The sequence below is a fragment of the Diplotaxodon limnothrissa genome, linkage group LG17 (genome assembly GCF_057381915.1).
Source record: "Diplotaxodon limnothrissa isolate DT_005_m linkage group LG17, D_limnothrissa_male_GT1.1, whole genome shotgun sequence".
Lineage (NCBI taxonomy): Eukaryota > Metazoa > Chordata > Actinopteri > Cichliformes > Cichlidae > Diplotaxodon > Diplotaxodon limnothrissa.
In genome coordinates this window covers 29489508-29516251 of record NC_140612.1, presented here as the reverse complement: position 1 = coordinate 29516251, position 26744 = coordinate 29489508, and the positions used below count along the sequence as shown (strand labels likewise).

General features: G+C 39.2%; 2 protein-coding genes across 3 annotated transcripts in view; both read left to right on the top strand.

The window, feature by feature from the left end:
- pcloa (piccolo presynaptic cytomatrix protein a) overlaps nt 1–4954 on the top strand; it is a 60771-nt gene extending 55817 nt beyond the window's left edge. For both annotated transcript variants that reach the window (XM_085376822.1, XM_085376821.1), the window contains 5 exons: nt 668–809; nt 964–1025; nt 2925–3059; nt 4575–4720; nt 4811–4954. In XM_085376822.1, the coding sequence (XP_085232948.1) occupies nt 668–809; nt 964–1025; nt 2925–3059; nt 4575–4720; nt 4811–4954 (629 nt within the window). The remainder of the gene's footprint in view (nt 1–667; nt 810–963; nt 1026–2924; nt 3060–4574; nt 4721–4810) is intronic.
- Nucleotides 4955–19275: 14321 nt separating this feature from the next.
- cacna2d1a (calcium channel, voltage-dependent, alpha 2/delta subunit 1a) overlaps nt 19276–26744 on the top strand; it is a 105583-nt gene continuing 98114 nt past the window's right edge. The window contains exon 1 of the mRNA XM_085376892.1: nt 19276–19614. Coding sequence (XP_085233018.1) covers nt 19535–19614 — 80 coding nt within the window. The 5' untranslated portion in view covers nt 19276–19534. The remainder of the gene's footprint in view (nt 19615–26744) is intronic.

Below are 26744 nucleotides of genomic sequence, written 5' to 3'. Positions count from 1 at the left end.
GTGTCGGCATGGATCCTCTCGTGCACCGCATCCACGCATCTTACTTCATTCATACTCTTATCACACTGCCTGATCAGCAGTTTGAGAGCAAAAAAGCTAAAACATTGAAAATCATCTAAAATATCCTGCATTAAACAGTTAAAAAGATTATAAAGAGACAGTCGTAAACATTCTTTAAAGTCCCGAAAATATGAAACTGAAGCACACTGAGGCAGTTTCACTTAAACTTGAGGAATCGGAACGCGATTCTTATTTCATGTAGACGACTAACGATGTCAGTGGAGTCTTCGTGTCTCTTGTTTAGTCTGCATAAACATATACATGTGATATCGCTCTGGTTCTATGTGTGCGTTTTAAGTTTTAAATTTTAAATGTGACTTTTTACTGTCTTGTCTTTGCCGAGAGAAAGATGTCTGTCCATGTGCTTTCAGTGTTTGTGTGCTATTCATTGCGATCCAGTCCTGTGTGCTTTAAAGTAGCTTTCTCTTTGACTTTAGCAAAAACTTTTCAAGTTTTATAGCAGATTTCCACTGCTGCAAATAAGTAATGCTACCTGGCCCATGTTTTTTTTTTCTTTTTTTAATTATTGGAACCAACCGAGGAGGGGAAGGGGCAATTTTTCTTTCTTTGTCTTTGTCGTGATGGGTGTGGTGATATCTATGCACAGCTCGGTCAACCTACAAATCAGGAGATGCCCCGGTCACAGCAGCCTCGTTAGATAGTGGCTTGAGCGGCAGCGCCTACAGCCTACTGGACAAGGAAGCAGAGGCAAACGAGGTGGACAGTGCTATCTTCCAAGTGCCCCGATTGTGAGTCAATTTATTTATCCCACAAAGAGCGGCATTTTAGCATTTTAAACATGTTAATTTGCTTAACTATTCCTCGCTGTACTAAAGATATACTGTACTACATTGTAATATGCTATGCACTTAAATAATTTATATATTTTTTTCTCTTCCTCAGTGGAAAGATCCCAAATGGCACAGATGTGATAAAATCATCACTGGGACACAGTGACACTGAAGGTTGGGCATGTATCTGTTATACAGTAAATGTTTTTTGTGTGTGTTTTTGGTGTATTCATTACAACATTCATGACAGGATTATCTAAGAGTGCAATTAGCAAATGGCTCCTAAAGTTTGCATGACCAACATTTAAACTAGTCCCTTGATGTTATGTGCCATAAAGGGGTTGGACATGGTAGGCAGCTACTGACAGGTAGCATTTAAATAAGACTCACCTGGTATTAAATGGGCTCAAACGGTATCAAGAAAAGTGCCCTATGCCATTTCACCACATCAGCCTGAACCATTGATATAAGCACACACTACATCGATACGTTTATCTTGATTCTGACCCTGCGGTCTAAATGTTGCGCCAGATATCAAGACACACCAGTCAAATTAGGCAATATTTTTCCAATCTTTTGTCCAATTGTGTGCAAATTGTAGCCTCAGCTTCCGGTTCTTAGCAGGCAGCTGAGTGGCAGTCGGTGTGGTCTTCTGATGCTGTAACCCATCTCCTTCAAGGTTGGATGTTTTGTGCTTTCACACAAACGTCCAACCTTGGAGAAGATGCTCTTCTGCATACCTTGGTTGTCACAAGTCGTTGTTTGAGTTATTGGTGCCCTAACTATCACCTTAAAGCAGTCTGGTTATTGTCCTCTGAACTCTGGAATCAACAAGCTTTTTTTCCCAAAGAATTGCTGCTCACTGGATATTTTTGTCCTTTTCTGGCCATTTTCTATAAATCCTAGAGATGTTTGTGTTTGAAAATCCCAGTAGATCTAAACTACTCAGACCAGACTGTCTGGCACCAACAACGCCACATTCAGAGACACATAAATCCCCTTTCTTCTCCATTCTTGATGCTCAGTTTCAACTTCAGTGGGTTGCCCTTTACCATGTTTGCCATGTGGCTAAATGCACTGAGTTGATGCCATGTGATTGGCTAATTAGATATTTATATGAGCGAGCAGCTGAACAGGTGTACCTAACAAAGTTGCTGGGGAGTGTATATATTTTATAACTGCTCACAATAGTTACTCATCCAATTTTAAGTCAGCTCTATTGGTCTATTATATGATTTCTTACTCCTTCTTATGTTGTAATTTGGCTTACGACATACCACACTGTAATTATGACACTGTAATTTTAAATGGACTTATTTTATCTTTTTATCGTTTCACCATCTGCGCTCTGTCTTTTTGTGTCACTGGATTTCTCACTTTTCATCACTTCAGAAGACATTACATCCACTGATTTAACCAAATCCCTGCCTGTATATGACTATATAGTCAACCTTAAACCCCAGACTTCATCCTAAATTGTAAAGATTTATGTTATTGTCCTGAGAAAGGAGCTGCTTCCCCACAATGTAACTGTGTAAACAGATTTATGTCCCCACAACATGGGTAATAAAAGTGCACTTACACACAGCCTACATTTGCCAGGGACTTGTTGACCCAGCTTTCACAACTGCCACTTCCATTCAGTTGCCAAGGCAACTAGAGGCCAGGCAAGGCTCATCATAACTTCTCCTTGTCCTTGTTAAATCAATAAATGTGATTGCTCGCAGACCATGTCAGATATTAGTCATCGCATTCACACACTTTGTGCTCTGTAGAGTACGTCCACTTTGAAAGATGCCACATTTAAAATAATTGTAATAATCGAGCTTATACCCATCCTTATTTTCTTAAATTAGCTCTAAAGCCCTTCCTATTTTCAGTAGCTTTTAACTTGAGGTCTAATAGTTTGCTGAAGTTCACTGTAAATACATCCTATTGCTCTTTTATTTGACTTTTTTCTTTTTTACCCATTTAGAAGGTGCCTGGAAAGCACCTCTGTTGTTTTAAAATGTGCCATATAAATAAGGTTAACTTGACTAGTGCATATTTAGCTTCATGTGTGTATGCATTTAGGTAAGACTCAGGTAATGGGAGAGATAAAGATCGCTTTGAAGAAGGAAATGAAGACGGAAGGTGAACACCTGGTCCTTGAGATTCTTCAGTGTCGTAACATCACCTACAAGTTCAAGACTCCAGATCACCTGCCTGGTAACTGAAAATACCTGATCTATGCACATGACCGAACCAATGCCAAGCTAAAGTACACCAACTGAGTAAGCTGTTGTGACATATCACTTATTGTCATCCATTCTGTCAAGAATCGTGTTTTAGGAAGAGGAAGGTGAAAGAGAGGAAAAGTATATTTACAGAGAGTTTCCATGATACGCATAATTTATATCGCATTTAACAGCTGGGAAGCCCACACAAATATGCGTTCTGGCATCTAGCTTCCCTTCAAATGTTTGCCAGTTTTATAGCAGTAGAACAACTGGTGTTGCAATAAAGTGTTTCCCAGCTCACGTAGAGCATTTAACCCTTAAGTAATGTAAGGCTAAAAAAGAGACTGTAAAGGCTCACTAATGACACATAAGCCTGGGCAAATAAGATGTGGGATGTGCCATTTATGAGTTATATTTGACAGAAACTGTGTAGTTCGAGTAGTAGCATACATTACAGTATGTAACTCCCTTTAATTGAAAATTAATTAAAGTGTTAAAAAAATACAAATAGCTTCATTAGAGTACAATCGTATGCTATTTAGCCTTTAAAGATTGCTCTGTGCATTATTATTTAGAAACATTGGATAAATGCGTTGGGAGTTATATAGCACAATTACATGAATCTTTCTGCTGATATAATGCAGATTGTTGCCCACACTGCCTCTGCTTGTAGTATTTACTTCCTTAATACCCAAGCTGCCGGCCACTTGCTTGATTTGCATTTGCTACCAGATGGGACCTGCACAAAAGGCTTTATTTCAGCTGAGAATACACTGTCACTCTGCAGTACAGAATCTTGCTCGGTGTTTCATAATGGTAACACTTTATAGTTATGACAGTTATATAAACTATTTATATGTTATATAAAAGTATCGTTTTCAGTGCAGCTGTGTTCGCTATAGACACCCAGTGTCAGGATTCGAAGAATTGGGAGTCACACTCAAAAAGGCAGATTGAAGCAACAAAAGCCATCTTATTGCACTGATACAGAGAACACAAAGTCCAAAACAAACCATCGGGAATCCAAAGTAATCACAGAAATATGCAAGTGAACCACACTGTGAAAGAGAGCAGATGCTGAGGCAAAAATAAAGGGAAGGCATGGCTATTAGTACACAAAGGGGTAATCAGGGAAGTGGACACAGGAGGGTAACGAGAAAGCAGGGAAGTGAAACTAAAAGCAGGTTGCAAGAAACAACTGGAAATTATTTAAAAGATATCTGCTTAAATCCTGAAATATGATACAGAAGGAAAGGATCAAGCCTTTATTTACAAGCTTGAAACTGAAAAAAAAAGGCACATTTTTATTGCACTAATAAAAAGTTATTAAAGATATATGTTCTTAATCCCTAATCCTAAGTGGAAAAATAGGACGGAACTAAATAAACCTTTTAAAAAATACCTAAAACAAATGATTATAGGAAGACATTTTCCTGCAGATGTCAGAAGTCACACTCAGAGAAATCGCATACTTTGTTTTGTTTTGCTTTGTTTCTGTCCACAGATCTTTATGTGAAGCTCTACGTGGTGAATATCGCCACCCAGAAAAGGATCATCAAGAAGAAGACCAGGGTTTGTCGCCACGACCGTGAGCCGTCCTTTAATGAGACCTTCCGCTTCTGCATGAACCCCACCGGACACGCGCTACAGGTAATCCACACAAAGTGTATGTTCACAGTCACATGCCACGTTAGCATCCCATTAAGCACGCACAAAACTGCTGCTTTTTGTTCTTTCCAGCTATTCCTGGTGTCCAACGGTGGCAAATTTGTGAAGAAGACCTTAATAGGCGAGGCCTACGTGTGGCTGGATAAAGTTGATTTACGCAAGCGAGTGGTGAGCTGGCACAAGCTGCTTGCCAGCACTGCCCAGATCCACTCATAGGAGGGGACTCAATCTAAAAGAAATAAGCTTAAGCGGAAAACAGGTTTCTGACATCTGGGTTCCACATCTGGAACGCTGATTCAGTCTTCTGGAAGGTCTGGGCACGGGAAGAGGGGGGATTTTTTTCTTCAACCTTTGTTTCAGGGCTCGCATAGCTTGCTATTTGGAAAAATGCTTTCAGCAAATGATGATATCTGCTCTGATTATGTGAAAAACTTTGAGGAAACCATTATGTGTTTACAGGGAATAAACACATGTTTACAGGACATACAGTGTACAGCAGTGTAGCCAGGACTTAGAAGAAGAACACAGGTGCTGAGTTCAGAGGTCAAGTGCAGAATCAACCAGGTATTACACACTTTATCTCACATACACACACACATGCTCACGACATTGCACACAGTCATTCACACAGAACTTCAAATCTAATAGATACAGGGAATGGACACACTTATAGATTCGAATTGATTTATTTTGACGTGTTATCCATTAAATGTTCTTTAAATGCTCACCCTCACTTTATTATTGTATTGATTTACAAAGCGTTTTGGGAATGAAATAGTAAAGACTCTGCTATAGAGACCTCTTATTTATTTTTGTATTATGATATTAGCGTAGAGTTCTATGATTTGTCTTCTCCTCAATTATTTAAGTACTTTAACAATCTATTCTGGGAAGGAAGTATATTTTATAATACACTACCTAGCATTCCAGTTCAATACAAAAAAAAATATTGCAAGCATGTTTTTGACTTTATTAACAAAAACTACTTGTTCCCTACCCTTTTAATCTGATTTTTCCCTGATGTTATCCAATGATGACTATTGTTTGATATAGCATCAATATTAATCTATATCAAATTGGACATTACATGTTGTGCGCATGAGTCTATCTATTTGGTATGGAGTGCCACATGTTCAACAAAAAAACAAACAAAAAAAAAACACCTCCAAGGTTCACTTTGTATATAGTGAAGTGTCATAGCTGGACATTATTCTACATATATAGATATAGATATATAGATATATATAGATATCTTTATCACAGACAATCAAGTCTTGATGATTGTGGCATAGAGGTTTTATTTATTCATGATGCTGCCCCTTAGAATGTGAGACGTTTACTATATGAGAGTTAAGCATTTCCTCTTTTTCCTTGTAAGATTGGAGCACATTAGAAGTCTTGCATCAGTCTTGCTTTCGTTCGTAAGGGCAGTCAACTCGACGACACTCGCTTTTGTAGTATTTTGCACTTTTTCTGCTTAGAATGTAAAACTAACATCATCATCCTGCTAAATTATTATTTTTTCACTGGGAAAGTGAGAAACTATAGACCAGGAACTACCCAGAGTTACGATCCTAAGACGCGATGCTGTAACAGTAGCATGATGATGTTTCGTCCCACCTCCACGCGCACTTCATTAAACGCCTATTATGCCCATTATTTCATGAGACAGGTCCTGTACAGGTGTCAAAAGACTGGAAGGCTGGTTCATTTAACATTTTCAGTGAAATATCCGAGTGATTTCTATGCAACATCTACTATATAGCGTAAATAACTGCACCCTGACTTGCCAGAAATATGACACTTGGTTTGAGAGGAAGCATTTCTGTTTATTTTGCACTGCTATGTTTTCATGTCCTCCACGAAATGGTTACTGCTTTAATATGATTTGTTGTTTTCTGTTTGGTTTTTTTATTTACCGTGTGATTTTTTTGTATTGCTATATGAATCTTTATTTATTGCCTGTGAGACAATTTCATATGTTGTATTATATTTGTTTACAGTACATATCAGATGTACAGAGAAATTAGGTTTTTATACACTATGTAGTGCTTGTTTACAATATTTAGAGGGGCCTGAAACTCAGAGAACCAACTTTTTTGCCCTTGTGCACGAACACACGCTCACATTAAAAACGCCAATTCCACGTAGCTATAAATCAAAGGAAGAAAATCGAACATTCCTAGTCATGATTCCTATCTTTGTTTTGCCCTCCCCCTTCGATTTGTTTCATTTTCCAGTAAGTGTATGAATTACCAAAAAAAAGCAACTAAAGAAAACCTTGTAATCAGTGGACTTCACACCTCAAACGTAAGGTGCAACATGCATTTTTGGTTGCTTTTCTTAACTTTCTATCCATGTGCTCGTGTGTGTGTGTGTGTAGCATCTTCACACCAAGTCCATGCATGTCATTAGCTCTAATGCAGTATCCCTTCCTTTACATGTTATCTGTCTAAATTATCTAAAATTTCTCATAACACACAATGAATTATACAAACACACACACACACACACACACCCAGATGCCATCTCTATCTTCAACCTTGTAAATAAATAGTTTTTTTATACTGGGGTTTGGGGAAGCAATAGGTCTTTTAGCAGTCAAAACTAAACAAAAAACAAACAAAAAAAAGTCGCGTGATCTTAGAAGTAACAGGGAGTTGTTTCTCCTTGGATCGCTGTACAGTGGATAGGCCGAGGGAAGAGCTTCTGTCTGTTTTTAGGGACCCAGATTTACCCGACCCTTTACACCAAACACTAAAAGTTTACCAGAGTCTAACACAGAAGTCTATCTTCACAACTCAAGTAGTTGCAGGAGAATTTAAATGTGCTCACACTGGATGTTGCATGTTTTGTTGGTGGTTCATACTATTTTTGTGTCCGGATATTATTAAAGAAAAAACAAGAATGGTGTAGAGAGAGATATAGAACAAATGTTATAGAGGGGGAAGTTATGAAGAAAACTTATAATTGATGATGTATGCTGAGTGTACAAAGAGTATGCTTGTAAAACCTGTCTGGTTTTTCACTTGTAAGTAAACAGAAAAAAAAAGAAATCTAATGTCATGGTTTTGTGATTGTATACAGGAGGTATTGATAAATTATGCAAAATGTGCTGTAAAAATGGCTGTTGCCCCATGTCTAAATATTAAATATCATATAAATGAAGCATCATTAGCGTGCATTGAGTTTACTGCATATTCCACTGTTAGATAGCACGATTTTATTTTGAACGTAGAAAGTGCAATTTCTGGGAAACTGCAGTGTTTTTATATATATATGTCTGTGTATATATTTCCGGGGGGGGGAGAGGTTGCATACATGGCTTGCATATGAGGAAGTAACAGAATACAGCCACAAGATGGTGCCATCTGCTATCGTTTTGGCCAGTTGGAGCCCCGTGGTGACGTCCAAGCAAGCCTACGCGAGCCTGCAGTGCTCACACATGTGTCTTCACTTATTACTGATTAGTCTTTTCGTGACTGTGTGGGAGTGTGCAGATGGGGCTTGCTGACAGATCCTTCTGTAGCATCATTTGGTCCGGCTTCATTGTGAGACAAATCAGCACCAGGTGTGTGTATATGTGTGCTCAAGGCTATTTGTTGGTCCTTGATCCCTTTGTATGCATAATGCTAAAATGTGCTATAATAGGATATCTGACATTTGCTCAGATGTGTCTATAATGCTATGTTACTTTCATATATAAAATATAATAATATGGTATACGGTGTTGCACTATGGTAACATATGGTATAATGTGGCATGTAGCAGCACCATATAGCGTGCCCTGTTTGATCCTCCTTGTTAACTCTAATGGTGTCACTACATCAAGTAAGATTAACATAATGTTGTATTCAGTAAGACCATAAGAGCAAAGGAGAAGATGGAATTCCCCCTGTTGGCCGTCAGAAACAAATGCAATTTTAAGATGTAGAATCCTCGCCCATTTTTTATATACATTTATTGCATTTTTTTAATGCATTTTTTCAGGGAGTAGTGCGAGTCTGTGTGTGTCTGTGTGTTTACCGACAGGGGGATGGATCACCTGTGTCAGCACCTGCTGAATGTTGACTCTGCAGCTGAAAAAAAACACCTGCTTCTGCCAGCTGAGTATGCCACAAAATAATTGTGTGTTGGAAAAATAGAAGACCACCTACAGTTATAATACCTACAACAAAAGAAGGATTTTATCTATTATTTTATAGGAATGAGCGATCTATACAAATGCACAGTAATGAAAAGGTTTAAAAGCTGTAATGAGAGCTGCTACGATTCATGATTTGACGGTGACACTGTCAAAACTACAGGAGGCTGAGCTGGAGGTGATGGAGTTGAAAATACTAAGGTTTTTGTTGTGAGTGACCAGGAGGGGACATGGTTAGATGCAAGTATATCAGAGAGGCATTTCAGGGTGAGTGGTTTGAAGGCAAAGTTAAGGAGGAAAGGGTTGAGATGGTTTGGACAGGTGCAGAGAACGGATAGTAGATATACTGGACAAATGGTTGAAGTTGAAGGTGCCAGGTAGATAGCCAGGAGACAGACAACCCACTGTGGTGACCCCTAAAGGGAGCAGCTGAAAGACAAAGAATATGCAAATGCACAGTAACTATATGGTTAACAGAAAACAAAAATCCTTTCCTCTGTCTACACAAGTACTATTTAATGCTTGGCTTATTGGTGTACAGTGATAGAGAATTGATCAGGCATTTGGTGTTGATGAAACCAAGCCAAAGTTACTGCTGTGAAGCACCTTAATGTTAATTTGTGCCCTAAAAAAGAATTAATTATATATATAAAAAAGCAGATGATGCTAATCAGGTACATAAAGCAAAAAGATGACTAATGTGGGGAACCTTGATCATCGCTGGTGATCTGGTACAATTGTAATCTTTCTGAGAACACCTGTTGCAAACACTACACCAGATATCGCTGAATGGGGCAAAGTGAGCACTAATGAGCCTCAAATTGATCTTTTGGAGAAAAAACTTTAAGTATAGCAGGATACTAAGCTCTTAGCTACTGCATGCTAGAACAAAAGCGTACCCAGTAAGCTTGACAGTTGGCTAATGTTCACATGAAGTATTGTCCGCTATTTAAACTTTGCATATTTGTAGAAGAAGTTCACCTTCAGCCAGAGGTTTCTCCAATTTTACCTTTATGTGCTAAGCTAAGCTAGCCAACTGCTAGCTGTAGCTTAGCTTAAATTTACACAATAATACATTTAGAAAGAAGCCTGGTTCTGTCAAATAATATCCCACAAGTTAAGTTAAGAAGCTTCATAAAGCAAAAATATGCTTTATGTCTACAATTTGTATAGTCTGTAATGCTGCAGCTCTCTGTATAAGTTCTTTCCAGAAGTGTTCATGAGAGAAAGATAGAGGACCTTAGATTATATGGTTTGATTAAGTTATGATGTGCTTCTGGCTAAAATTTTCCACAACTTGATCAAATTATGCCAGGCTCTCTCTGCCAGGTTCTTCTCTGGTGTGTACTTTATTCCCTTTATGTCTCCCCTGTTTGTTTCATGTTCCCTGTGATCTCTTTCATATTCCCCCTCTTCATACCGCTTCTCAGTGAGTCCCCCTTTGTTTTCCCCCCTCTCTGATTCTGATAGATCCCTTACATCCTTCGCTTCTAAAGATGTGTTTGTTCCCCTCTTTTGTCTTCAAAGATGTGGCCTGAATCAGATGGTGGCTTGGAAACATTGTGCTGTTGTCCTGCATCTGTGATTCACAGAGCGGTAACTTTGATGAAAACAGAGATCTGACGAGGCGGGATCAGGCAATGTCGTTGGATGCATCAGCTTATGCAAGGTTAGACAGAGGTTACACATCCATCAAATATGCCTTGATCTCCAAAGAGGTGCTGCAAACTTTCACTTGAGATATCACTTGGAAGCACTGCTTCTTTAAGACTTTTGCTGATGGGATAAACTACCCTTGTAACACAGTGGAGGATAAGGGTGCCTAAATTGGAATACTCAAGTAAAATACAGGTATCTACCTTTAATTTTTGCATTGATTGAGTAAATGATCTTAGTTACCACTGCAGAATAGTGTAAAAGAAAGCATCTGGATTGTGATTGAATTTCCATAACCTTGTTCCTAAATTTGTTCTCTTGCTCTGAAATTCACATCTGGTAAAGTCCAGATGTCCAGATGATACACAGACACGGATGTGCTGTCTCTAACCAGTGACTGATGGTAGTGTTTTGATAAGAGGAGACGCCAGCATTTGGACACATGAATGTGAATTGAGAAAGGGATCTTTGCTGGCAAGTGTCAGAAGATGATGTTGTAGATCATGAGCTTTAGCTGCAGCGGTTGTATATGATGCAGAAAACATATGTTAACATAACTATTAGGATAAGACATTAATCAGAGTCACCTGTTACATATGTGACAGTTTACTGCTCTACATGCATGTGGTCACACGAGTCTTGTCAACAAAAATTCTTTTGAGAATTTGAGTAGGAAAATGTAATTTTTTAGAAAGGATTCAAGATTTTGTGAGTTAAAAAAGAGAACAGGACAGCTAAGACCCTTCATATCTCATCACCTCAGATCCCCCCTGAAGACAGCTTCCCATCACTGGATGCCCAGTTTCACCCTAAGGCCATCCTTTGCTGGGCCATGACTTCTCTTACTGACAGAATAGTTTTCACTAATAGTAATGTGATCAGTCAGTGCACAGAGGGGACCGAGGCTGCCCCTGTCCCAAACGAGACATCATATCACACACACTCTCCGTCACTTCTCTTTCACTGAGTCAACAAGGTGTAACCACTCCAGCCATCACCCGAGACAAGACTGTGGTGCAAGAAAACCAGTGTTGTTTTTTATGGGGTGACCTACAAACGCTGTGTCTCGCAAAGAAGAGGATATTCAAGGAATTTGCAAACACAATCTTTAAGATTATATAAATATCAATAAGTTTGAATCAATCATAAATAAATGATGTGACGTCTCAGGAGAAAATCAGACACTTGCATATACTGTATGCTAACAACAAATAGCATCGCTGTAGAGCAGGGGTAGGCAACTCCAGGCCTCGAGTGCCGGTGTCCTGCAGGTTTTAATCGCACCCTGGGTTAACACACCTGAATCAAATGATTAAGGAGACTTGAAGGAGGAGCTTGGCCATTTGTTATTGTTTTGGGAGATTTCATGCTGCTGTACAGTAACTTCTCATAGACTAGTGCATATCAGACCTAAATAGCAGAGGCACCAGTTGCTATAAATATACAAATATAGAGCAAGACTGGAGGAACAGAATGAAAACACAAAAGGGAATTACCTAATTAATCCAAGGAACACAGAACCCAAACTCAAAGATAATCAAAAATGTTCGAATGAATTTCAAACATAAAAAACCCAAAAGCTTGGGTATAAAATCCAATGATCGTGGCAAGCAGCCATGCAACAGCTAGCTCATCTGAAGCTAAGCCTGCGCTGTGTGCACTGACCCTCATGTACGTAGCCAGCATAGCTGTTGGTGTTTTGGTTCCCTAGGAGTGACATTGTGCAAAATATTATCACTCTTTCCTCACAGCAAGAACCCATGGCCTTTCTGTGTGTTTCTGTGCGAAGTTTGCATGTTCTCCTCATGTTTCTGTGGTATTCCATGGGGGGAAACCCACACATCCAAGGACTTTCAAGGCTAGAATAATTCTCTTGTCACTGTTTTTGACCAATGACCTATTGTACAGCTGGAGTTATTCCCCTGGCACAGCACAAAGGCTTCACATTTTCCTACTGCTTATTATATGTTTAATGGAAACAAAGGATATTGGTCCCGTTCTATTTTATCATTCTATTTGTCATTTCAGAATTTGAACTCTTTTTTGAGTTTGGTTAAGTGGTAGAGCTAATGTTTAAAAGTCCTGTGATTGGACATTGTAAGAAGTCTGTATTCTATTTTTTAAAGGCAGATTGTCGGACTTATTCATATGAGATACTGTGTGAGTAGGAAAATCTTTCAGCTATGATAAACACAGTGCAGTGTGATGAACAGAATCAAGAGGGTTCAGTGTGGAGGGTGAAGCATATGCAGTGTGTGGGAGTTTTTAGTGCATATTAGAAATAACAGTACTTAAGAATAATGGGTGTATTAGTGGGAGGTATTTAAGTAACAATAGGCCATGCAGGTGTAGTAGGCCTCTTTGTCCTCCTCAACCAAGAAAACCTGATTCGACTGAAAGATATCTATATATTTGTTTATACTCGTGGTATATTTACTGCACAACAAATCTTATTTGTTGTGGCTAATGGAGTACGATTTTCTCCATCAGGATAAGTTGTAAATGCAATAGTGCCCCAGACTGTGCTGCATAAAACCATGAATGGAAACTAACTAAGAACATGTAAATTCTGCAGAGGTCCAATTTGCTTTCTGTTATGAATGCAGGTAACAGTAAACAAGAAAAGGCAAAAGAAGCAAGACAAGTATGAGCGTTTCAGGAAACTTCTTGTAAGTGCCTGGAAGAAATTGAATGAAATAGGTCAATTTGTGTGTGCTGACTGTAGGTTGAGAGACCGAAGTGACAAATCTTGCCAAGAAAGCAAATAAGCGCATTTTCAAAAGGAAAAAAAAAAAAGACTGTCGAAGTAAGCTTAGATAAAAATCATCAACACATCTCTTAATGTTCTGTCTAGATGAACAGATTCAACCTTTTGGCATCAACACCATCAACAACCACCAACTCGAGTTGATGGTTGAACCATCTAACACGGAGTCTGATGTAAAACGGGGTCAACAGAGCATTCATTTGTTAAGGAACTGAACTTTTTTTTAAATGTTAATAAGGAGATTTTATGTCATTTTTATTGTTCGTTTTATTGAAAGTCTTTTAATATTTCATCTTGGTCTGCTGGTTTAGTGTTTTATCTATCGAACATAAAAACTCCCTCAGCAACATTAACATCTGCTCCAAAATCAGGGTCAGTCAGAGAGATTGTTATTCACTCTGAAAAATCAGGTTATAAAGAAGGAAAACAAAAACATTATTAACCGTCCTTTCAATGTTTTGTCATCTGAATTCAGGACTGTGTGGGTAAGCTGCAAACAAATTGCCCTTTTGTGGATTAATAAAATGACCTGAATCTGAATCAAAAGACTTCATTTCTTTCCTTGTACTCCATCATTTTCCTCTCTAGAAGCTGGAACTGACAGTGAAGACTACATCCTTGTTAGCTCATGCTGAGATAAAACACATGGCCCTTAATCTTTCCCAGAAAGATGGTGTGTGGGGAGAGATGTGATTAAAGTTGGAAATCATTTATCGCCACAGTACCACAGACGAGTTATTAAATGAACTGCGTTTGGCATCCTGTGGGGGCAGGCAGAGTGGGTGCATGAATGCAGAGTTTTGCTCTTTGGGGAAGATTCAGCAGTATGTATCAATTTGTTTGTCTTGCAGAATACTGAAAAATGTGACAGGATCTGACAGTGACATTTAAACTTTTGAGATGAAAGCCAGATGCGACAGATGCCTCATGATATTTTATCATGTTGCGTGGCTCCGAATGTTCTCCATATGCTTACAACCTGCATTTTTCGGTGACATCAGCATCATGAAAAAGTACCGGCAAAAAAAGTCATTGGCGATGATCAGAAATGCAGGAAGTAGGGAAAAGAACACACAGTGTTTGACTTGAAGTGGTTATTTGATGTGAAAAATAGCCATAGGTACATTTTTGTTATTTGAATATGATGCAAAGCATTTTGCCCTGCAAATGTGTTTTAATGAGCTTATACATTTAGTAATTAAACCTTATTGCTTAATAGATCTTCCTCCTTTGTGCTGTTATATTGAGAAATTGTGTATAAGAGCTGGTTGATTACACTAAAAATGATGTGGTTATATCTAGGGCTTACAGTGGGATGTTGCCGATGGGGAAACCTCAAGTTCCGGTGGAAATGTGCAAGGTGGGGAAAATAATTACTTAGAAATAAGTCACATAATAATAAGTCACTGTGATCAGCTGACCTGTGCTGCTACACAGAGATCCATTGCTCTTTGTAGGTTTACCCAACTGATTTAAACATCATATAAGCTGATGTTATGCAAGCTTAAATGGCTGATTTCCAATCCCTACACACTATTAAGTATGAAAGGCACAACCCAGTGAGTGAATCTAATCAGCGTCATTACCCTAAATATAAGTTTATGTCTGGTACTTTAGTTGTAACCTGGTAACAGTACCATAGATGTAACTAGTCCTCAATCAAACATCCCTGTAAACTTTGACAGAATAATTCAAACCAACCGGTGTTGCCTGCACTAAACTACTTGGTGCAGGGGTGGGCAACTACAGGCCTCGAGGGCCGGTGTCCTGGAGATCACCCTGGGTTAGCACACCTGAATCAAATGATTAATTCATTACCAGGCCTCTGGAGAACTTCAAGACATGTTGAGGAGGTCATTTAGCCATTTAAATCAGCTGTGTTGGATCAAGAATACGTCTAAAACCTGCAGGACACCGGCCCTCGAGGCCTGGAGTTCCCCCACACCCCTGGCTTTGTGTTTTAATGGAATCGTTGAGCAACAAAATTACTATGCTTCGATTTGTTTTTGCAAGAGCTTTTACAAAAACACAATTAGGCTAAACATTGTGTATAGATCTAAAACTCCAAAATGAACAAGGATATTAAATATAAGATTTAAAATTTAAATCTAATTTGCTGACCTTTGAAAATAATCTCTGATCTTCCCTACTAGTGAAATACACCAGCTGTACATTTAGCTCACAGGCATGTTTTGTGACAGACTTCACAGAAACAGTTTGTGTGTTTTGGTGAAATTTGTTGAGCTGTTTGAAAAGTTGCATTTGGAATCATGTAGCATTAAAAAAAACAAAAAACATGTTACTCTGTTTATGATAGCTCCTCTTCTGTAACTAGTGAGACGCTGAAGTATTGCAACCACAACTTTACATCTGCAGCATGAACACATCACAGGGATGGGAGGGAAAGAGGATGCGCTGAAGATGTTAAACGGTAGTAGCATGTGGGGGCTGGAAGGAGTGCCAGGCCAATAATAAAAATAAAAAAAAAAACCAAAAAAACAAATGTAAAAATAATATACATTAACCTCATTAACTAAAGTTGCCAGTGTGCCATCCTGAATCAATCAGGCCTAGTTTAATTCCTGGTTTTATGCTTCTGACAGGAAACTAAACTCACATTTTGAATGATGATCTGAATAAAATTGACGACACACACTTGTGAATTACAACCTCAATTCCAAAACAGCTGTGTTTGTATTTAGTGCATCATGAAACAAAAATTATGACAAGAAGACTGCCATCAAATTTAAAATTAACCAATAGTCTTTAAAAGTGATACATTTTCTATGTTTAAATATTTAACTTGTTTTCTATCTTTTATTGTGGATAAAATAGGAGTTTATAAGATTTACAAATCATTATGTTTTTTCTTTACACACTTTTTTTGGAATTGGGATTGTAAATTTGATTGTCTCTGCAGCTTCATTTCTACAAAGACATGTTAGGCGTGTCCTCAGTGGATGAGAAAAAACAACCTTGTGGCTTAGTTGACGACAAATGCATTGCTAGGCGACGGCCGGGGGGGGCTATTCCCTGGACAGGTGGGTGGGGTCGCGAGCTGATGACAGAGGCCACACCTGCTGCCCGCCAGACGCATATACACATTTCTAATTCACTCAGAAACAGACACACACCTGTCTCACTGTTACACACACACACTTGCGCTGATTTTTACCTCCTGCTCTTTTCTGGAAACATGACCTGAAGCAAATTGTACTTTAGTGGCCAACAGGTTAAAGCAAAAGTGCAGTGAATCGCATGACTGAAATCAACACAACCTTTACACAGGGTACAATCTTAAATGCCAAATGAAGAACATTTTTTCTATCTGTGTTCATAGTATTGTCTTTTTAACCTATTTAATTTTGTCCTACAATTTCCCATCTGCTGAATATGCTCGCTTAAGTGTGCTGCCATCAGGGTGCATTAGGATTGGCTTTGAAATGGCATTTAAAAAAAACAAAATAAGTATATTGCTCCAAAATACTGAAGCCTTAATTTAAGGAAATAGTCAAGCAGCTGGGTTTTTGTTAGCTTGCTTTGTTAAACCTAAATGGCTGATGGCAGCTATCAAGTCTCCCAGAAAACACCGGCTTTCTAAATCTACCATTAGAACAGAAACAGTAGTGTTGTAACCAGGTGACCTATTGCAAACAGCTGCATATTTCACACAAGAAGACTTGCATGACTTGCATGGTGCCCTGCAAAGAACTGAACCACTGGGGTAAACGTGACAAAGTTACCCGACTAACCTCAGATCCTGCTTTGCAGTGCAGGCCTCAGCAGATTAGCATTCGTGTCATATTGATGGCCATATTATTCATTCTCTTTGCAGCTTTCTTATTCTCTATGGGGGAAAAAATATCTGCTTTGCCTGTGCACTAACTTTTGGGGCAGGGCAGGTAGTGCACATAAATTATCAAGACTTTGTGTATGAACATGGAGCAATGGAAAAAAAAAGGAGAAAAGCTATAGTCAAAGCAAAACAATGAGCCAAAATATATAGAGGAAGTTTAGTTTGTCACTTAGGTGTCTCCCTTTACATTACACAGAGTCATTTGATCCAGTGTTAGCTTAAAAATACTGATTATAGCATGAAACAACATTGAGTCAGAGATTTTATGAAAATTGGATGTATTTAGTCATACTGAATTTGCTGTTTTTGAGAGGCTTTTGTAAGCCAAAACTAATCTCTGTGAAAAACCCATATAATCCTATTTAAGAGAGTGTTGCATTTGCTGGCCTGTTTCAAAAACACGAGCAGCATGAGGGATTGTTATGGTTTTTTATGGGAACACATTGTACATTTTTTTTCCACTTAGAAATATCTTCAGAATTAATTTAAAAGTCGACCTGTGGACGTTCTTAACGGATAATTACCACATATAGTTCATCTCTGTGGGTTTTTTTTTTTTTAAATAGTGTATAGTATGTTAGCCCTTAAACCTTTAAACCAGCGTTCCTCTCTCCATATGGTCAACACTCTTTCCAAACCGGCCCCTCCTCTTCGCCATTGCTCGGTAAATACACTTCAATCCCCCACCTCAGAGCCATGCCAGGCAAGAGGTCCCAAAGGAACAGCTTTTATATGAGCTATAGTGAAACCTGAGAGGGGGGGCATAGACAGCTATTTGCACAGCATATCTATTTGTGGGATTCACGTAGCAGGTGGGCAACACTTTGCCTTGTTTGTCTATTGTGACCCACACAGCTCATCTGCATGCAGACATCCATGCACACAAAAACAAGCAGACAAAAATTCAAGCCAAAAAAAGAAAAGAATTATCTTTGGGGGGTTGTAATAATGGAGGAGCTTGAAGCAAATTAGTGAAAGATTAGTTTTGCATCTGACAAGGGGCTTTCAAGACAAACCCGTTAGAAAATACAGTATATGCTTCTGGTATTTACCTTGCTGATTGTCCCAGCAAAGGGAAATGTCACTCCATATTAAGTTTGCCACAGCCCTTGGAGCCAGTGGAATTTATTATCACATTTCTGCATAAAAAAGAGGCACTGCGCTATTGAAAATTAAATGAAGGTTCATCATGATACACATAATAAAACGGAGAGCTTTTATTGGACGGGAAGAGTGTATTATTTTATTTATTTTTTGAGATGCTTGACTGAATCTGACATGGACTACAACTGGGTTGTGGGCCTGAAATGCTTTAAGCAACGCATGTGACCAGACAAGAGCAAAGTTGCCCTGGAAGTCACCTGACTTTGTTGTTTACAAGAATGCACATGAAAAAACATTCAAAAGTCAGCTCTGTGAGGAAGAAGATCATTGTAGGAAGGATAATATAGACGCACAGTCAGTGGAATGTGTGACTTATGATGATGATCAGCTCGAGGTCATATCGGGCTTTAAGGTTATCAGAGGAAAACTTAAATCTAAAGACACGGGCTGCAGTGTTGTTAGAATCTCCCATGTTTGATAAGGCCAGTGTGCCGTAAATAACTGTTGCTGGGTGACGTGAAGGGCGCCCGGAAACCCATTTGCGCCTCAGCAACACAAACATAAGAGACCACACACACTGCAAAAAAACATGGGAAAAAAGTGCCATTAAGGGTTGTGTATTCTGATTTTTTAAAGTTACCTAAAATCTTAAATTAGGTCACGTGTACATGTCTACGCATAGATTGACTTTTCCCATTTGTGTAAAGATTTCTAAAAGACTTTCGAAATAAACTGCGAGGTTTTTTTTTCCGAGCCATGCAAAACTTGGGTGAAATCATCACAATCACTCAAACACACTTCCACCCCTCGTGTTCATCCCCGCGAACCAACGATGTTTTTTGCAGTGTGCGGAGTGGCACCGCTCTGCCGGCCGAGCTTGAGCTCTACTGTAAATGCGCCCTCCCCTTTTCTCCTGTTTTTTTTATTTTTTTTATTTATTTTATAAATCTTTTGGACACACGCTTGAGATTTGCTCTAACAGCCTATTCCAGTTTGAAACACTCACTTAAGAGTGTCTCTCTCTCACACACACAGATACACACGCTACACCCCCCTCCCAAAAAAGAACACACTCCTTCAACTCCATCGGTGGGGAGAACATAGCTATCGGATGAGATTTGTTTCCAAACGCGCACCGATGGCGGTGTGAGGCGTTTGGTTTGAGAAATACGAGTGGCGCTTTGGATTTGTGGGCAATTCTTCTTCTTTTTTTTCTCCATTTTTTTTTGTTCATCTGCTGAATCCTGCTTTAGGGAAATTAACAAAGATATGGATTACTCACTTTGTCTATTCCTACTCTTGGCGACCGTTTCGTCTGAGTCGAGCGGGCAATTCCCAACATCGCAGATGTGAGTACTGTACAGCTGAAAACAGCCTGTTGGCTTTTTAAAGTAATACGGTGTTGTATCATAGAAATTTTTATGTGGCTCTTTTTTCTGAACCTGTGTCATTATATGGCATGTTCGGAGATATACGGTAGATGCAAAGCAGCCTGGTAATCACTTAAAGAGAAACGTGGTGCTAAATATGCTTCTAAAGCTTACATTAAGTTTGTGAACGCGCACTTTGTGGGAAATTCTCTCGGAAGCAGAACAGTCCTCCTTCTTGCCAACTGATGATGAGGATTGTACACGGGCTTTGTCCGTTACTTTAACTTTGTGAAATATGATATTAAAAGCTGCTTCCCATTTATTGCCAGCCTGCAGCAGTGTGACATATGGCGGACTGTCACATGAATCATCCCAAGAAGGGAGACTAAGGTCTGAACTTTCTCTTAACCATGTCCACAGATAGTTCTGACATTTGGCTATATGTGTAGATTGCTGTAATGAATCACATTTGTTTACAATGCATGAAGTTTGAACTGTAAATAGGAAAGCATATAGAAAGCATACTCCTCAGTTTGCCTTTTTTGACAGCAGTTGGTTATTGACGGGTAAAATGACAGTTAATCCATTATTTATCCAGAATATTGATATTTTCGTCTTCTGCTGATAATATTGATGAATAATGGTAAATGTATTCATCATGACGGTTACTTGATTAGTAGATAATACAAATGATGATTGGTTTTCCAAATAAAATATTAGTTCCCTATTTTGCTGGACACATTTCAATATCACCTTGCATTGACTAGGCAATTGGTGATAAAGTTGTCTCAAACCTTCCTTAAAAGTTTAGTTTCTTGTGATTTCCAGCATGCAGACCAGTACTTCAGCTCAGTGTGGAAAACTCTGTTTGCCCTGCAAGATGTTAACTCGGTTTACAAACCCATGCCATCAAGTAGAGATATCGCTTGCACAGTCAAGCTATCTCTGGCTCTGTCTAAATTTGACCTTCCATATTTGCACTGCAGCATTAATAGATGTAACAGATGATCTGTCCGCAGCCCAAATTAAGCAAAAGTGTAGGAGTGCAAGCCTGTTCGGCTGACATGCTGAACCTCACACTTAATCAACAGGTTTAAGATATTCCAGATGGTTCTAAAGGAGCCAGGACTACAGGTTTTGGTTTTAAATGCAGCCCAAGTTCAGTCCTAGAGAGATGATGAGCTATGATGGCACTTAGCCTAATGGCTCAATATGGTGATGTCAGACTCGCAGAGTGGCCAGCCTACTCCCTATATTTCACGGGCACTAAGTGGATTGATCTGTGGGTTGTGTACATGATGTTCATGTTGGTGTGGACGTTCACTCGCGGGTGCATGTTCACTCTTTTATTTTGCAAATATGAGTATTTATTTCAGAAGAAAGCACGCCAGAGTCAAACTATAAACCCACAGTTGTAATGCGCCTTCTTAAAAACATATTCTTTATTCCTTTATTCCTTGCTTCCTTCACTCCTTCCTTCTCCTCCCTATCTCATGGACTCGAAGTGTGACTGTATCTCTAGGCTCCATCTCTAACCTCACATGCCAGCATCTGTCTGTTCTCAGATCTTCATGTCCCCTCTCCTCCTCTCAGCCCCCCCTCCACGCCTTCTCACTCTGTTTCTCATCGCTCTGTTTCCGTCTCGTTCTTCCTCTGGCCGTCTTCTCCCTATGTGTCTCTTTAGCTCTCCCCTCTCGGCTTGTTTTGTTGCCAAAAGGCAGATGATTAACATCATCAAATCTGAAATGCAAAGTCTGATGTCATAGACTGTGCCCCAGAGATCTCTGCACCATTCAAACACACTGTTAGATCAGGAACGATAAAAAGACATGATGGAGATAAAGAGAAAAGGAGACAAGATGAAAATCCAGACTACTTGGCCTTATTGATTACAAACATATATAATATATGGACATTTTGCTACATAAATCCTGCCAACGTGCAGCTGACTGTTACCACACTTGCAGCCAAATACACAGAAAATGTCCAAATGTTTTGCTGCTATGTGCCATTTCATTGTGCTAACGTTCCCTTCTGATCTAAAGCTTGATCATATGCTTGTTCCTGGCTTCTACCCTGGTCACTGACACATATAGCTTGTTTTATCTTCATCCTACTAATTTCCACACTTTCTGTCACCCTCTGCTCTGTTTCTACCACTCTCACTTGCTTTTTTTTTTTTTTAAAGCTAACTAGATTTCATGCTCAACCAGCTAAAGCGCCATGCGTCTTGTGTTTGTGGCCTCATCTCTGGCAATTAGTTGGCATAATGTGAGGAAATGCTTGATATCAAAAGAAAGCAGCAAGATATAAATCATGTACATATATATAAGTATATAAAACCACACTTAAAGTGAAAGCAAGCTTCACATTGAGCCCTCTGTGAACTTAAAGGACTAGTTCAACATTTATTACCAGTTCATATTGAAAACAAATTGTAAAGATACAATTTTTGTTTTTAGGTTCGGGGATTTGTAGGGTTTTTTTTCAAGCCAGCATAGGAGCATCAAAGTTCCTAGGAACAAACATATCTTTGTCTTTGCTGGCACAAAAAGTGCCTTGGTATCTGTCTAATTCACAATAAAGCAATGAAATCTTATAGAACTCACCTAGTGATACTGCTTATTATGGTCATTGCTTTTCTTTCAGTGGCAGACAGATGCCAACAAAGGCGCTTCTGTAGCCACTAGAGGCGTCACTTCCAGTGATTTAAGCCAACGAACCACACCTTTCAACCGTTTCAACTGAGCATTTTTAACATAACTGTGTGTTTTGTTTAATTTTATTTCGTTTTTAGGACAGACATTTGAGCATTTCTTCTTTAGTCTGTTCCTTAGCACTAATTAGCTGAAATCTGTCTCTCTCTCTCTTACACCCATACTGTTTGTAAATGCAGCCAAACCAGTGAGTGGCGTCCCAATGGCTATGTCCATCTTGTGTATACAGTCTGGCACTAACAGCCTGCACAAAAAAAAAGAAAAAGGAAAATCTGTGCTCAGATTTTGATGATTTGTGTATTATTTATTACTGTGTACTGCATTAGCAAGTGTCTGTGCATTGGACACATGCTGTTTGTTTATGGTTGCACCATGCCGGCCTAGTTTTATGATGTTAGCTGATAACTTTGTACTCAACCCTCCTGTTCAAATCTGGTTTATTTAAGACAACAATAGCCGAAATGCTAAAATCAAAGTTGAAGAAAAGGACTTTAATAATAACGCCTACATCCATAAAGGTACAATGTATTTGCAGTGTAAGCTGGGGAAATTTTGCTGGTTTTTACACTTAATTACTTGGAAATTAAACACTCAATTATTATTAATTTCATCTTCTGTGTAAATTTTTAGTTCATCGATTAGCTGAGTGGTAAGGGAGACGATGCCTTCTAACATGAGCAGATGTGGGATGTATATATAAGATTTAATAGGATCTGAAATATTAGTCAGTTCTTTAAAAGTGCTTTTAGTTTGAATTTGTTAGGCTATGATTATCCTTTACTAGTTTTCTTCATAAGTTCCCCCCCCCCCCCCCCCCCCCCCCTTTATTAATCAGGCATAGTTTCCTTGAGGTTTGACTCGACACTCAATCATCCCAGTAGGCTGGCACCAACAGTGGCCTGTAATGATGGCTCAGTTTCTAGAAGACGCCAGACGTGTGCACCTTAGTTCACTGCCAGACTTCCTCTAGATCCCAGGTGCTTGGTGTCACTGCTGCTGAACAGCTCAGTCATAAAATGGAATAGGTTGCAGGAGCAAAAACAAAGTCTAATATGCTGATAAAGACAATAATCATGGCTTTAATCTGCTCTAATAATACAATTAGTTGAGTTTTTGCCTTGCAGCAAAGAAAACGTGTTAATACTTTTACATGCAAATTTCCATTACATCATCACTGAGCTGAAGAGCAGGCTCAAAAAACTTGTAACCCTGGAGAATCATGCTAGCCATAGCCCCTGTGTCCAAAACATTATTACTTTATGATTTTTATTTTTATAAATTCTGCTTTATTTTAGTCAAAAGGCTGTGGGCTTTGTTTGCTGATTGAGTCACAGAGCCGTAGAGCCTTTCTTCTTTCGTGCTTTGGCAAAGACTGGGCGATTAAGAATGTCTCATCTAATGAAAAAACAAAACAAAGACAAATGCATTCATTAAATTAGATTTCCCTTCAAATTTCATTCCAGTGTCAAATCTAACTTGGATTATGACACTGATAATACGGGAGAGATTTGAAAAGGATGAATTGAATGTAATGAGCAGCAGATGGAAATAATCTGCTCGGGGCCGTCTAGGGTTTCCTTGGCTGTGACTTCGTCTTGGCTGTAAGGGAGTTAGTGCCAGCAGGTATATTTCAGGAGGCACGCTCAGAATCAGGCAGCTGACGGGGTAATATCTGTTACACATAAACATGCAACAGTGCAAAATCTTTGACCGCGAATAACGTTTGCTATTTACTCACTTTATTTTCCTTGACTCTTTCACATTTCTTTTGCTTTTTTTTTTTTTTTTTTTTATACACCTCACCCTTTAATTTCTCACTCATTTGTGTTTTTTCTTCTCATCTACTCACTCATTTTCCTTTGCCCCAGTCTGAGCTCTGACTATATTTATCCAGGACCTCTGTCTTTGGGGACGGGGGTGTTAAGTGTCCTGACACAGCTGTATAGGTAAAGATAGAGAGGCGTAGAGTGGCAGGGGGCTTCCCATAAATCGCCCTCCCCTCAGCAGAAGTTTTGAGCGTTCTTCTGCGTGAGTTTTCCTTAAGGTCTGACTTGGATTTGTAAGGAAAAAGACACACATACATACACATATGGTACATTAACACTTCCAACTTACGTGAAGAAGAAATGTGGGGAGGAAAAAAAGCTCACATGAAAAATCCCAAGAATTTTCCATTGCACCGTTGCCTGGGAAACCCTGGGAATAGTTAACAGCTGTTGGGATAGCAGCCCTCTTTGGTACAGGAAGCACATCTGTATGTTGAAACAGAAAGCAAGGGCACTACAGTTCAAGGCAGAAATTTAGGATATTTCAGGGAAGCTATCAAAAGTTAGTCAAGTAATATAGCGGCAAAGATACAGAAGAGCAGTGTGAAAGCGGCAGATGTTTGAAGAGAGAGGCTGTTTGTGACTGAAAGTTGAACATCATACCCTGTGGCTTCTCTTGTCTGTTCTGTCTGTATTTGCATGAGCCAGAAATGTGTCATCAAGCTTGATACACGGCACAAGAAAGCAACATGATCATGAACAACATAATCATTTAATTAAACAATTTGACAGAAAGAAAAAGTATCACTGCCTTATGAAGAATTTTAATTTGTGAGAGTTCATTAAGTGTTTCCTATAAATATTTAGAGCTGTGGTTAACGACTCAGTAAGTTATTATAATAACGCACTAGTAGCACTAGTAGCTTTAAGTGGATAAAACACACTGTAAGCCCATCTGATGTGTTATATTTTGAGCGAGGCCCATGATGGCTTGTGATGGTGCCTCTCGAGCCCCTTAATGGAGCTGCATTGAGACATAAGAGCAGCGGTCCTCAGACACCAACACTGGCACTGTGTGTAGCTGTCAGGGGAGACTAGTATTCAGTGTAGCACTAACACTAGTCTGCTTGTGTAGGCGTTTAGAATGACGTTAATTGGACATTGTGGCTAGAGGGGGCTTTCAAATCTCTATTTATACACATCGTCCATCCAAGATAGTCTGTATGTGTAGTGAGGCTGAAGGGTAGGGTCTGATGTATGGATGGCTGGGTAGGGAGTTTGCTCAGAAAGTGTGAAGGTGACAGAGATGTGGAGGTTTAGTCATCTGAGCAGAGTTCAAAATGACATGTCGCACGGGGAAAGACAGCTGGAGGGGTGAGGATGAGTAAGAGGAAGAGTAAATGCACTGAAATAGTTCAAAAGAATAAAAACTTTTGTTATAGCTTTGTTTTCAAAGACTAAAGGATGAAAGATTGTACATAATGTCATGAAATTAGATTTCCACTACATGCTTACTGTGGCCAAAAATGTACAATAATAAAAGAAACCATTGTGATATTGATACAAGAGATGTGAATCAATTTCTACCAGCCCTGTTCATCTTTACGTTAAGTGCTGTGTCTTATGGATCAAGAGGCTTATCAAGGTGACAATGTGAGTCAAGGTGGTATATTGTGACGGTGGCTTTGACTCGGACGTGCAGTGAGAGTATGTCCGAGTTGACAGTGATTCAAACTGGTTGTACATTCAGAATGTGGATATAGTGTTGTGCTCTTGGTAAATTCACCAAAGAAGTCTTTTTTTAAAAAAATTTAGACACAAGTATGTCTGATGGCAAACCTTTTAAAAAGTGCACACAGGAAGCGTAATCTTAATTGAGTTACTGCTGTTTTTCTTTACACAGTGCTGGTATCTCACCAGTAGGTGAAATTTCTCTGCAGCAAGTACAGACACTTTCAGGTGTCACAACAATTCTGCTTTCTCTGATTTAATGTGTTGAGACACCTGCAGGGAGAGGTTATACAATGGAAGCTGTTAAATACACGGCGTTTGACATGGATGGTGGGGAGGAGGTCGACTATTGGCTAAGAGGACAGAGAGTCAGTCCCAGCTCGTCGTGCTTCAGAGTGTGAGGTCAAACGTGGGCAAGGGTAGGGAAAAAAGTCTGACCCCAGTTCCCCTGTGGCAGTCTCATGCTGTCAGAGACAAACAGAGCAGTGCTCAGATAACCAAATGGCCCAGTCGGAATTTGTTACCTTGTATTTCTTGTAAATAGATGAGTGAAGGGAGGAAGGTTGTTTTTTGTAGCACAGTCGATTTATGGATGAGAAAAAAGAATTAAAACAACTAAATGTAGAAATAAGAACACTTCAATACACCACAATAATGGCTTTTTAGACAGGTAGCCCTAAGTTAGATAAGCGGTTAAGCAAATGAATGGATATTGCTCTTAACTACCTATTTATTCCTTCTTCCACAAGACTCAGTTATTTCTCTGCAAGAAAATAAAGTGGCATCAACAGTGGCGGTCCTAGTCTGTTTGGTGCCCTGGGCGAACACTGTTCAAAAGATTCAGTAAGCTACATCAGTGTGTACTGTTTACTATCATAGCCAAGTGGCTAACAAA